Source organism: Trifolium pratense, linkage group LG2, assembly GCF_020283565.1.
Source record: "Trifolium pratense cultivar HEN17-A07 linkage group LG2, ARS_RC_1.1, whole genome shotgun sequence".
Classification (NCBI taxonomy): Eukaryota; Viridiplantae; Streptophyta; class Magnoliopsida; order Fabales; family Fabaceae; genus Trifolium; species Trifolium pratense.
Window position 1 is genome coordinate 15,476,984 of NC_060060.1, and position 13,515 is coordinate 15,490,498.

The 13,515-nt window shown below is 32.1% G+C and overlaps 2 protein-coding genes across 2 annotated transcripts; both read right to left on the reverse strand.

The window, feature by feature from the left end:
* Positions 1 to 2,054: 2,054 nt before the first annotated feature.
* Positions 2,055 to 7,536, reverse strand: LOC123907534. The gene is made up of 13 exons (XM_045957833.1): positions 7,280 to 7,536; positions 7,140 to 7,201; positions 6,566 to 6,646; positions 6,389 to 6,467; positions 6,224 to 6,294; positions 5,767 to 5,868; positions 4,892 to 4,981; positions 4,113 to 4,187; positions 3,608 to 3,640; positions 3,366 to 3,437; positions 2,782 to 2,862; positions 2,487 to 2,596; positions 2,055 to 2,342 (listed from the first exon to the last, which is right to left on the reverse strand). Exons 1-13 carry the CDS (start codon positions 7,338 to 7,340, stop codon positions 2,321 to 2,323), a joined length of 939 nt encoding a protein of 312 aa, XP_045813789.1. The 5' UTR covers positions 7,341 to 7,536; the 3' UTR covers positions 2,055 to 2,320.
* A 1,350-nt stretch (positions 7,537 to 8,886) lies between these two features.
* LOC123907535 (succinate dehydrogenase subunit 6, mitochondrial-like) lies at positions 8,887 to 12,051 on the reverse strand. The gene is made up of 3 exons (XM_045957834.1): positions 11,756 to 12,051; positions 9,482 to 9,584; positions 8,887 to 9,285 (listed from the first exon to the last, which is right to left on the reverse strand). Exons 1-3 carry the CDS (start codon positions 11,939 to 11,941, stop codon positions 9,131 to 9,133), a joined length of 444 nt encoding a protein of 147 aa, XP_045813790.1. The 5' UTR covers positions 11,942 to 12,051; the 3' UTR covers positions 8,887 to 9,130.
* Between the last annotated feature and the right edge of the window lie 1,464 nt (positions 12,052 to 13,515).

Here is a 13,515-nt window from a genome sequence, read left to right on the forward strand (position 1 = left end):
CGGTACCCTCCCTAATTCTCACAATATTGCAAAGCATAAACAATTAAACATATAACCAAACGTTACTTATACATAACAATATCTACATGATGAAATCATTTTCAATATGTTTCATATACTATGTATATGCCAATTTATTTTCAATAAGTTACTGATTAATCTCATTCATAGTAATATGTTACATTATAATTATTATTAATTTCACTACATTACTATTTAATTTGCATTATAAACTTTCACTACGTTACATTATATTAGTATTAATAAAAGATAATTGGAATCATTTTTTATTTTACTATGTTAATTATGCTTATCTAATTTTCTTAATTTTATTATTTGATGATGGTATCAATGATAAATGATGAAAAATTATTCCCATAAGTGAATGGAGTTTGACCCACATATGTTACTATATTCCTAGAAGTGAATGTAGCAACACACGATTACCATGGACAAAATTATGGTCATGGTCGTGGTAATAGTCATGGTCGTGGAAAAAGTGGGCAAATTAGCAAAACTATTGAAAATATATGTAATATTAGCTAGTTCCCGAAGAACTAGAAAAGAAAAAGGGAAAACCTTAATATTGAAGCATCTTTGAATGATTGCTCGAAGAATGAAATTTCCTTGAAGAAATTATGAAGATCATTGTGATCATTATATGAAGATCACTTGTGATATAGTTCTTGAAGAACGAAAGCTTTAATATTATGATAGATTGCTCAAAGAATATGGATTTCCTTAATCACTGTTATGAAAAATTATTTGTATAGTTCTTGTAGAACTTAAAATTCAATATTAACGCATTCTTGTAGTATCGCTCAAGAATAATTTTTCATAATCAATTAATGTGTATGAATACTAGAGGTATACTTTTTGAAGAACTATTGATTTAAACATTCATGAAAGATTGTAAAATTCAGATTTTCTCCAGCCATTTTAAATAGAGATTTATTGTTGAGTTCCTGAAGAACTAAATTTTTACAACATGATTAAAGTCCCGTGGGTTAAAGGGGTCTCCCACTAGAAAAGTCTCGTGGGTTAAAGGGGTCTCCCACCGCGGGTGAGTATTATTCACCGATAGATTTTAAAATTTTAAGATTGTTATGCACTCTCATAATCTTATACCTATCATTTCTCTCTTCTTGTTGTGTTTATGCCCAAATGCAGCATCACCATCATCATCACCACCACCACCACCACCACCATCAACACCAACACCCAATCTGACCTTCTCTTGATAACCACCACCTCACAACACCAATTTACATGATTACATACTCCATTTTCCTCAATTGAAAACCACACAACTCAAATCTAAAAATTCCAAATCTAAAAATTCCAAATCCCCAATTAGTTTTTCTGAATTATATTGTGGTTTTATTTTGAGGAACAACGGAATTAAAATCCAAATCCCCAGATCCAAAAAATCAAACCCAATCTAATACAACAAAAACATCTTGTTGAAACTGTGCAATTGGTTTTGATAGCTTTTTAAGAATGTGTCAACCAATTTGTATGCTAGATTAATTGAATTCATCACAAAAACTTGAATTCATGATACAACAAATTTGTCTTCGTCTAGTTTCTTTCTTCACTTCAAAAATCGGTTTCAATAATCAATAATTAAAACAATTATATGATCTTTTTCAAAAAGAAAAAGTAGGAATTATAGAAAGGAAAAAGCCAATAAACTAGATCATTATTTCCATTTTATAAAATTTTTCTGGGTCATCAATTTGCACTTTGGATTCTCTAAATAATTTTAATAATTTTTCTAAGTTCATTATTTCCATTAGAGTTTTATGTGTTGTTGCAAGAACAGGGAGTGAGGCTAATGGAAGATGGAAAAATGGGTAAGAAACGAGAGAGGAGAAAATGATATGGTGTAGATGAGTGTATGATGCACTTGCCACTTTTTCACTCTCCCACCATGGGAGACCTATAACAGTTTCCCACCATAGAAGGCGCCTTTTGGAACATCCCTGAATGATGATGGTAGATAGTTCTTTGAAAAAGCAAAATGCAAAATAAGTCACTAATCACATGTCAGGTTCAAAAGCAACTGGAATAAGCCAGTAGCACCAAATCAAACTCCTTGATGGCTCAATTCTATTTACAACATACAATCCCAATTCACTAGCTTGATCAAAAAGCTGATAGTCATTTGATACAATGTAAAAATTAGAATGCTAGAAGAAAAATTCCAGTAGCTATAACAGTCATTAACAGGTATATTATAATTTATGTAGACAAAAAGTTACTGATAAAAAAGTACAAAATAAAAAGACACGCTTGGTCGTCATATAAGACCTTGTCATCAAGGCTTTGTCGAAGTAGTCCTGCAAAATCAAAGCATGATCGAATCAAAATAATGCGATTTACCCTTATTACTTTATACAGTAAAAAGTACTGCCTAAAATTTGTCATTATTGTTATTGTTAGTACTATTGGAATATTCAAACCAAAATTTAGCTAATTCAAACCTCCGCAATGGCCTCCGCTGCTGCTCTGGCATATCCAAACCACCCGGCACAATAGAATCTGAAGCTGATCTGTCTAAACTAGACAATGATTCTGCAATGTCTTTAAGACCCTGCAAGTGAAAACAAGATCATTAAGCCGACTATAAAGTAGTAAATTACAAGTTACAAAAAACTAAAGCATAATGGAGGTAAATAGCATCTTAAACCCCGTATTATCAGACGGCAGACTATAACTTGTAAACCACTAGAAAAATGAAAATACTAATAGAGAACAAAGTACAAGATAGAAAAATACCATCAGATTTGGAGTTCCTGGATATGTGATCATACCAGGAGACCTCCCTTTTAGTTTTGGTTGGTCACGCGGAAAAGTTCCCTGAAATATGAGAGATAACATTAATAATTAAGCCACTAACCGAATCAGGAAAGGTGTTAACTGTTAAACAATGTAACTTAAAATGTCAGTTCTAGATACAAGGCCCTGATTGTTTTCCACTTTGTTTTTTGTTTACATTTCTTGTTTTTAGTTTTAATAAGAAAAATCTCACTTTATTTTCACTTTGTTTCCCGAAACTGTTGTTTTCAGATTTTACAATTTTCTACACAAAAATTTGAAAACAGAGTACAGAGTAAAATAAAATGATTTCTTTGAAATTAAAACTGAAAGTAGAGAATTTTTTTGGAATAAAATAGGAACAAGCTATTCAATTTCATTAGGTTTCTTGCCTTCCTTAGCACATGCAATAGAAAACAAAGGATAATCCAATCCAAACCATACATAACTCGCACATTCAGCAATAACAGATTAGTACAGGGTGACAAACAACATAACCAAACATAATTAATTAACACTAATGAATATAAGAAACAAATACCCACCGGTAAATAATTCGGCCCTGTATTGTTCCTTATGAAGTCAATAATATAATCCAATCCCCTGTTTGCAAGATCCTGCAACCACACTATTAAATCAGTATTATAGTTGGGCATCACAGAATTAACCATTTTCTTACCATGCTTTGAAATAAATTAAATAAATCTTCTAAATAAAGGAAACGATAAAGTTAACTGCAATATTACAAACTACAATCCAAATTTGAAGGGAACACGAAAAAGTTTACCTGATTCTTATTCAATGTATTCAACCTTCCATCCTGCGAAGGTAAGTACAACATAAGAATGATTCAAATAAAAAAGGTAGCATATTGTATATTCAAATACAGCTATTGTTTCTTTTGACAAACAAACTAAAAAATAACAGTTATTTTTTCTAGAAGTTTCTATGTATTCTATAAATAAATTTATCTGCACTACTGTTGTTAACCAGAGATCATATTTCAAATTTACAGAAAATCACCGCTTTCTCTCTCGGTTTTTCTTTACCCTAGAGTCTCTCTTTGCTGTTTACATTCTATAATAATTGCATTTGCTTTGCAAGAATAACGTATATTATCATTCAAATGATAAAAAAATTGTGTACAACAGGTATCTTCCGCACTGAACAGTATAGAAACCAATTCAAATAATAATTAAAAATCATGCCAAAACTCCAAAATATCCTTCTTAGCTCTACAATAGAAGATATCCGTGTTAACAATTACTAAGCCAAAGCATGAATTAACATACCAATATTGCCACCGATTGTTGCATGTAGCTCAAGTCATCATGTATATTATCAACAGTATTTCGAACTTCAGAAACCTGTGTACAAAAAGGTTAAAGTTATACAAAAAAAAAAACTGTGGCATAAGTTATATGAAAGAAAGAGTAAATCGTGAGTTATTCTTAAGGTAGAGAATGTAGCTAAAACCAAAACCTAAAGCAAGAAATGATATTTTGACAACTATTTTTGAACAACTCTTCATACAAAATCATTTTAGTGTTTTTAATAATTTTTTGTTCGCTTTTGCTTCCGTGTCAATATCCACACTGCCTTCTATATTTTAGTTGTCCCATAAGTTGTCAAAAAATGGTTGTTCAAATAAAACAACTCAAAGCAAACAGACAGAAAGATGGGAAAAAAGGATGGAACATGTCTTACAATTTGAGAACCCAATGTTTCCATTATTAATCAAATCCCGATGTATCAAATCCCAATGTTTCCATTATTAATCAAATGCAATAAGTGTTTACTAACAACTATGCTATTAAGCCATACTGTAACCGATCAGGGTGAAATAGTTGCAGTTCAATGAGAGTTTATCTGGCTTACTGTACATAATATTCAGTTGTCTAAAAAGAAATAGTAAGTGCTGGTCCATATATGTAAGTCTAAATAGATAACAAAAATGCATGTACGTAAGTGCACAGCTGTCATGTGTGTATCTAAAAATCCGTTTGGTTGCATGCATCTTTACATAACTACAAGTTGCAAGCATAAAATCAGTAAGCATCAAAAGACATACTCCATCCTTAATAGAGCGTGCCATCTCATTTTGTTTGCGCATTTTGTCATCCAAATTTTGAATTCTCTGGGTCAAGTGCTTCTTGGCATCCTGCCATCAAAAACATTGAGAAACAATTAAAATTTAAAAGAGACATCAACTATAATTTCTAATACATTTATGCATCAAATTTCCATGTCAAATCTTTGAATTGAGTGCATAATGATGATGATGGGAAAAATATCTGCAGACAAAGTGTGGGTCATTGTGGCAAATGTGAGTAAAACTGTTACATCCCCCATACCAAGGACAACAAATAGCTTGCAGACTCTTATAATGTGGGGTTTACCTTACTCTAGGGATATAGGATCGGGGGCAGTCAAATCTCCTCATGCATATACTTCTTAACAGTAAATATTTTAAAACACTCCACCCTGACATTCACAGTTGCTTTATATGCCTTGATGGCTTAAAACCACTCTGTAATCGGATGAGTTTTGAAGCATTGTATTTGACTCTTAAACAGTATATTATACTCCAATCAATATTCAAGATTTCCTATGATACAAACTACAATAGTAGCTTTATTAATTAAAAAAAACTCTTGGCCAAACATCTGGCTTGTGAAAAACATCATCACACCACCTCCATCCAGCGATCTTTAAACCGCTCCTCCATGTTTGACAGTGAGATCGTACGATCTAGCACACGTTTGAAAATCATTCCTTCAAAGTTGAAGGAATATTAAACATTATGTCCAGAGAGCTTCATACCCTTCAAATGGAAGAATTGTTGGTGCATCATGTTATAAACCCCTGGTGCACATATGTATGTATGTGCCTAACTAAAACATAAAAATATGGAAAGAATATCGAATGCAGTAAATGGACACCTACAGCAATCACATCTGAGGCATGCTGCAGTTTCTTTGTCAAATCTGCTACTGCGTTTTCCATATTACGTTTAGTCACGTACATAAGACTTGAGAATGAAAGGCCCTGCCATTGAGAAAAGAAAGGGGAAATCAGTATCACAAATAACAATTATTTCAGAAATATCAAATGGATAAAATCACTCATAAAAATTCAGGGTAATCAAATAAGTAATAACAGTTTGCGACCCTTTATGAAACAACAAATACTGGTAACAGAGAAATAAACTGTCAACCATAAGATAATGAAACTATTACAAACAGTGTTGGCAATCGCGAATAGAGTAAAATAGCAGTTTGACAATATTCTATACTAAATAATGTATCGTGAAACAATAGTGATTTGTTCAAATTCAGCCAAATTATAGTGCTGCTATTTAACAACAGTTTACAAAAATAACAAGAATCAAAGCAGTCCATACCTTCCACTTCATGTAACCATAACCCACAGCACCTAAGGCAGCTGCTGGAACCACAAGAGATGATAAGTTACCTGCAGAAAAAGGAAAAAGATATATAAAAAATAATTAGTGGAGAAACATAGCATCTGAAGCAGCAGCGACATTGGATGGCAAAATAACGCATACTTTGTCCTGAACCCGCATTCATTACTGTGATAGACCTGTTTGATGCTATGTGACGAACTTCATTGGCCAAACGACGCACCTAAGGCAAACAATAGTTTTGTTATAAGAAATTTCAATGCCTCTTTCAAGTACATTTTAGAACAAAAAAATCTTGGGACATAATCAACAGTTTGTTACCTGAGCAGCAATGGCATCAGCAACTTCCCCGTCACCATCAACCTGATCCCCAGACTTGTTTTCCAATCCCTTCACCAGTAACTATGACCAAAAACAATATTAAAACAGTAACAAATCCTAATACTGAAAGACTAACAAATGCAAAAATCCAGCTTCTCAATCTATAACCAGTTATAAAAACTAGAAAGGAATATCTTCTTTGTTTTTTTTTTTTTGAATGACAAAAGGAATATCTTGGTGTATGTTTGGTTCCACTTTTGGAGTTGGCAGCAAAATTGATTCTAGAGGTGTAGAATTAATTTTGATATGTTTGGTTCCTCTATAGTAGAATTGATTTTGCCTCCATAATTGATTTTACTTAAAAGCTGGAAATTGTAGCTTCTAATTCTATAATTGATTGATTTATATAAAAAAGTTTATTGTTCAACTAAATTTTTGCCAGAATCAATTCACTCAAAATCGATTTTGTTCACCGCAGAAGCATAGACACGCTTAATTAATAGCATCCTACAAAATCCATGTAATAAGAAACAAACAAGTAGAGAAGCGAGGCAGAGAGAGAATAGACGCATACCTGGAGTTCGCCGATGATATCGGATAATTTACCGTTTTTGAAGAGGATGGTACCGGTGTAACCTGAAAGGAGAGAAGTGAAATCAGATAACTGTAGATACTATGCGATTGTTAGAGAGAGAGAGAGAGAGAGAATAGTACCGGCTCCGGCAATGAATAGGATCTTCGAGATCCCGATTCCACTTTGCATAGCCATGGCCATGGCGAGAGAGAGAGAGAGAGAGAGAGAGAGAGAGAGAGATATTTCAGGGGCTTGAGAAGGTTATGGTAGTTTTTATGATATATAGTTTGAGTAATGAACTTTGCTGGAGGAGGAAGAAAACGATGTGACGTCGTTTTTGAGCCTCTGTAGTGGAGAATAATGAATGAGCGAACGGGAATTGGGTTTCTGAGAGAACAGTTCGGGTTCGGGTTGATTTTACCCAAAAAATAGCAATTTTTATATCAAAATCAAATTTTTTAAAAAATCAGCTATTTTGATTCAAAAAAAAAAATCAGCTATTTAAATACACTTTTTCCCTACTATTTTTTTTTTTTTTGGTAAGTTTTTTTTTCTTACTGAATTCTACAATTACAATTTTTTTTTTGTTTATCAGGTTTAAAATAAAAATACAAGTTAAGCTCTGACACTCCGATAATATCACTAGTATCTGTCGTTCACAAAAAAAAAAAAATCACTAATCTACCAATTGAATTACAGGAAAATTTCATCCTACAATATAAATTATATTTGGTGTGGAAAAAAATTCAATTGACACATTAGTAGTTAATTTTTTTTCTGAAGCAAACATTAGTAATTAAATATACTTTGAAGAAAAAATTGCATTGCCTTTTAAATAATTCGTTTGTTATTTATTTTATTTTTTTTGTCAAGTAGTTTAGTGACTAGACTCTCACACATTTAAATGTGAAGAAATATGAAATTTGGGGTTCGTTTGTTATTTTTAATTTTAACTAATTGATTGAACACTAATTAATATTTTTTGAATAGAGAAACACAGTGTCATAAATCAAACACAAGTTAGTTCAGTACTTCAGTTGATGAGATATATCACACCAACCACACCGGAGACGAGGCGGCCGGTAACCGAAAAAGGATCTCTCGCCAATGCCACTAACAACTCAAGGGCAGGATATTACTCTAGCTTAAGTTGAACCGAAAAAGGAATCTCTCGCCAATGCCATTAAAAACTCAAGGGCAGGAGAAGCGAAAATAGCTTCAGACCCGAGTAACCAGACACGGCCGTATGAGATACAATCTCGACGGCAACAAAGCTAGAGAAGGCACGGAAGAAGTCCGACTTTATTGATCCAATATCAGAGCTTAACCTGTAGGCCAAACACAGATTCATCCATTCTCACAAGCATTATTCATATTACTCTTACTCCTGTATTTATCTTAAATGATGTGAGTGAAAATTTAGTATTGTAGTAGTAGTAAACCAAAATATATAGAGAAATCAGAAATGTATATAGAGAAATGAGCACATCAAAAGCTCTATTTCTTTTTCTTTTTTTATTTTGTTTCTTTTGCTCAGCCTTGTAACTAAAAAAAGGGTTCTAATAGTTCTTTAGCGTGAAGTCTTTTTAAATAAAATTACCCTTATAATTACAGCATTTTGAAAATAACAATGGTAATTGAAAAAAATAACATGACTGCACTGTCTCTATCCCATTTATAAAGTAAGCAGAAATCCATGTTACATTATTTTGTTTGTTTACATTATTTTCATAATAAAAACAAAATATTAAAAACTTTTCTCAAACTAAGTGCCTCATAAGTCATAACACAAGGTCCATAAATAACAACACTGGGAGAAAAATGGCAGTCACAGTTTGATTTGCAATTATGCATTAGTTCTATAGATTGACCTGTGTCACAACAAACTATTTATTCACTGAACAGAAATCGCACCAGCAACGCAGAAAATATTGTTAATTTTTCATAAACGATATCAAATGTAGCAATAACTTCCAGAAGAAGCTAACACTTCAATGCCCTCCTTCAGTCTTCCTTTTCCACCACTCCAGAAACTTAGCCTCAGAAGCCAATGTGTCTACCCTGTAAAGTTGAAGTGTATGATTTGCAATTTCATGCCCAAATGTCCACCCAAATACACCTCCAGCTAAAAAAGACAGTCCCGCACCTGTTCAATAGTAAAACATAAACAGAGTACATAAAATGCTAAAACCCTACATAAAACTTCACGTAGAGAGTATTACAAACTATAAAGAGTAAAAAATGTTTTACAGAAAAAATGATGCCTGTGTATGATGATAATCACATTTAGGGATAGTTAAATGTTTCAGATTTTTTCAATCAGATGAAAAGTAACAAATTACCATGTAGACTCCTTGAATATTTCCAGGCATAACCTGCAGTGAATAACGCTCCCAAAGCACTTCCTGTGAGGCCATATTGCACTGCTTCTCTAGCAGTTCTCAGCTGAAATCGGAAAAGGATGATACCCAAGCAGCATTTCAGGTAACAGTTAATTTGAAATTTAAAGTATAAGCACAAGATCATCAACACTCAAGGTATTATTCATATTTTTAAAAGAGGAAACACAAGGTATTATTCATATTTTTAAAAGAGGAAACACAAAAAGCTGAACCAATTATCTCAAATTTTGGTAGCCACAAACAGCTGCTGAGAAAGAAATGGGGTAGAAAAAACAGCTATTAAGAAGCTACAATATGATTAATTACATATGAAACACAAAATATGGTTGTCCATTTTGATTTTTTATTTATTTTTCTCATTCAGAAATAGTCGGGATGTTTAAAGGCGATCACCAATCACAAGTGATACTGAAAACATGTTCAGTATTGGAATTAAAGAATCCCAACCACCAATAGATGGCTAATGTTTTCATGTCTAGTGGGTGATAAAGCCAAAAACAACTACTATGAAGAGTGAGAACACAGAGTGATATAGATCAGATTTCCCTACAACTACATTCTACAGATGTGCATTATGTCCTATCGGTCAACTTGGATCACTTTTTCTACATGTGCTTACTGAATATATTGATGGAAAGAAATGACATCCATGATGATGGAAAGAATTCTTATGGTGAAAAAAAGAGCTTTTGAAAATCAAAGTTAATGCTCAACTCAAAATTGAGTGATTACAACTGGAGCATCCAAATATCTCAAAGGAAATCAAAATTCACTGACTCTGCTTCATAGACATATAGAGTGGTCCATTAATTTAAGCTTAGAAAAAGTAATTTTATGATACAACTTTGTTTAGTGATTTTTTCAAGAGTTCTTAGTTTTAACTTGTAAGAAAAGCATTGAAACACTTCTTTTGCGGCTTTTCCTTTTTTTTTCCCCACAAACTTACATAATTATCATAACTCTTTTGCACATACCTTTTAATTAACAAACAGATGTTTTTCCCTTAAAAACGAACAACCAAACAAGTCCATTCTATCTAAATGTGCCACTTGCATCTATTATGACTTGTGAGTGATCGCATATAACAAGTCGTCAAAGACTGTCCAAGTCAGTGGCTCAAAATATTTAATCATGCAGAAATCAGAAAACACTGAAAAAGAATCAATGAACAAAGCTAACTGAAGAGACATGCAGCATGGCCGGCGTGACACATAAACGAAAAGAAAAAAAAAATAAACACACAATAGCATCTCATTTTTCACGAGTATGATGGTCTGTTTCATCAGTCAAGGGTACCAGACGAGCTTCCACAATGACTTTTGATCTATATAAGTAGATTTACCAAAGACAACCCATCTACCATGTGAAAGAAGAAATAGTGGTTTTCATCACTTTGCATGGTTAGTTAAATTTGGAATCGCATGGTTAGTTAAATTTGGAATTTTTACCAAGCACACACCACATGAGAAAGCCTTTCTTCCAATCACGCCATATTATACATATGCCAACTAACTAACGACAGTAATAACTATAGCCTAGAACATTCAAATGAGTATCTCACACAAAAACACAAATGCCATACAAAGCATAAATTATGTAAGCTTATATTTCAGATGACCAATTTTTGAGCTTATAGCTTATAAATTCTATGACCAAAATGACCTGTTTGATTACATTTTTCTCTCACTAGCTTATACATCTTTTTTTACTAGCTTACGTCGTGTTCTGATAAGCTATTTCAAGTAGCTTATGAGCCTATTTGGACTGGCTTATTTTTTAGCTTACGAAAAATAGCTTATGCAAATAAATAATTTTTTATGTTAACTGTAAGTTCTCACTCAGTAACGAAAATTGTATCTTCATAAGCTGTTTTTTCATAAACTATCTTGACGAGTTATTAATACTATTATTTGCATAAGCTAAAAATTTAAAACTTATATCCTATAGCTTGTATATCTTTTTACTAGTGTTTATCAGCTAGTTCAACACCTAATTTTACGGTACAAATTCAGTTGGCTAGCTTATCGGCTACACGCTATCAGCGCTATCATCTAGTTTATCATCTATCCCTTATAAGTTAATTTATCAGTTATAATGCAACAAGTAGAGAGAGCAAAAGGGGCATATATATAAAAAAAAAATAATAATAAAAAAAAAAAACTGAATGAAAAGACAGAAATGTAGATGAGAAAATGAAAGAATGTTTATAATTACCACAGGTCCATGAAGAGGATCAGAAGCGATGAATTCTTCAACATCAGAGTTAGACCATGAAGTTAAGGGTTTATCACGCTTGATGAAAGTGGAATAATTGGACATAAAGGAAAATCTATCACACCAAAACTCTTTGTAACCTTCCCAGAATGACTGAGATGTTGGTGATGATGAATCTTGTGCCATCGATTTCTGAGATCGAGATTGAAGACGAAAGAGGTGAGATCGAGATTGATGAAACAAGAGCTATGGAAGGAACTAAAATATTTTACACAAATAAAAAATGTAATTAATTTAATCTTGGAAAACAAAATTGAGTTATTATTTATTTCAGTAAAAAAAAAAAATTTGAGTTATTTTTTATTTATTTTTGAAACAAAAATTGAGTTACTAGTATTTTATAGTTTTCTTTTTCGTATAAACTCTCCCACAAAATATATTTTCGGTTCTAAGGTACGGTTTAACCTAACTTTTTTTTAAAATAAAAAGCTAGGTCAAGTGGTGGATTTTCTAGCCACTAAACTACTTGACCAAAAAAAAAAAGCTAGGTCAAGCAACAATCATTAAAAAAGCTCCATTAAGAAAAAAGCAACTTCAAGAAAAATTGTAAATCAAACATACATTTTAAACCTATTATAATAATTAAAAAAAACTTTTAACACTTTTTTTTTATAAAAAATAAGATTTATCAAACAACTTTAATTTTAGTTTTAAAACTATTATTTTTAACTTTATGTTTAAAATAGCTTCTACGCTTAAAAAAAGCCGGATCAAACCGTGCCTAATTTATATACACTCTCGATGTAACAATATTTTACAAATATGTTCAATAATATACCAACACATTTTCATAATATACCACGAACACATCATGTATTGTGTTTAAAAACACATGATGCGTCATACTTGCATACAAAGTAAACTCATATTTAATTGGCATGAAATGAACTTTAAATGGATCAAGGGCTACTATTAAAAAATTGGATCTTGTGATGCTCTTCATGCAGAGATGTGGAGCATGTATTTAGGAATGGACCTTGCTCGTAGGTGGGGAATCACTCATCTTCATGTTGAAAGTGATTCTAAAGTGCTGATAGATATGGTGACTGATAGAGTTAAGCTCAATGGAAGAACCCCCACTTTGGTGCTTTGCATTAGACATCTTCTTGCTTTGAGTTGGCAAGTTATTTTGTCTCATACTTGGCGCGAGGGAAATAGAAGCGCAAATTGACTTGCTAATTTTAGTTACTCTCTTGATTCGTTTGACATTCATGTTTTGGAGACTCCTCCTAGAGAGCTTCAAAGTATGCTTTTTGACAACATATCTAGGGCTTGCATGCCTAGGAATGTTCGTGTAACTTTGTAGTTTTTTTTCTTTTCTTTTGGGGCTTGGCCCCTTTATTTCACCAAAAAAAGAACTTTAATCGAGAATAATTTTCTTTTAATCAAAACAACTTATAATTTAAAAAGGTGGGCATAAGTGAAATTAAATATTTAAAACATTTGAAAATTGGTCAAAGTTTCTTATAAAAATAAATAATTTTTTTTTTACTTTTATTTTTTATGAAAAGGACCGGAGGAGTAAAAACTAGCCATATCGTTAACGGTGAAAACTTTGTATTAGTAACCAGAAAAAATTAATAGAGGATTAAAGCTAAACTAATCATAGAACACAATCAAATTAAAATTCACAAAAGATCATATTAGATATATCTTATGCAATGAAATAGTTTTCTTTTATTTAATAAAAAAATTACGAA

Excerpts from the sequence above, each read along its gene's own strand:
- LOC123907534 (XM_045957833.1), bottom strand. The coding sequence starts at position 7,340 with ATGGCCATGGCTATGCAAAGTGGAATCGGGATCTCGAAGATCCTATTC. Across the intron at positions 3,641-4,112 it reads AACAATCGGTGGCAATATTG|GATGGAAGGTTGAATACATT; the intron begins GTATGTTAATTC and ends TTACCTTCGCAG. Across the intron at positions 2,343-2,486 it reads CAGCGGAGGCCATTGCGGAG|GACTACTTCGACAAAGCCTT; the intron begins GTTTGAATTAGC and ends TTGATTTTGCAG.
- LOC123907535 (XM_045957834.1), bottom strand. The coding sequence starts at position 11,941 with ATGGCACAAGATTCATCATCACCAACATCTCAGTCATTCTGGGAAGGT. Across the intron at positions 9,585-11,755 it reads ATCCTCTTCATGGACCTGTG|CTGAGAACTGCTAGAGAAGC; the intron begins GTAATTATAAAC and ends TTCCGATTTCAG. Across the intron at positions 9,286-9,481 it reads ATATTCAAGGAGTCTACATG|GTGCGGGACTGTCTTTTTTA; the intron begins GTAATTTGTTAC and ends ACTATTGAACAG.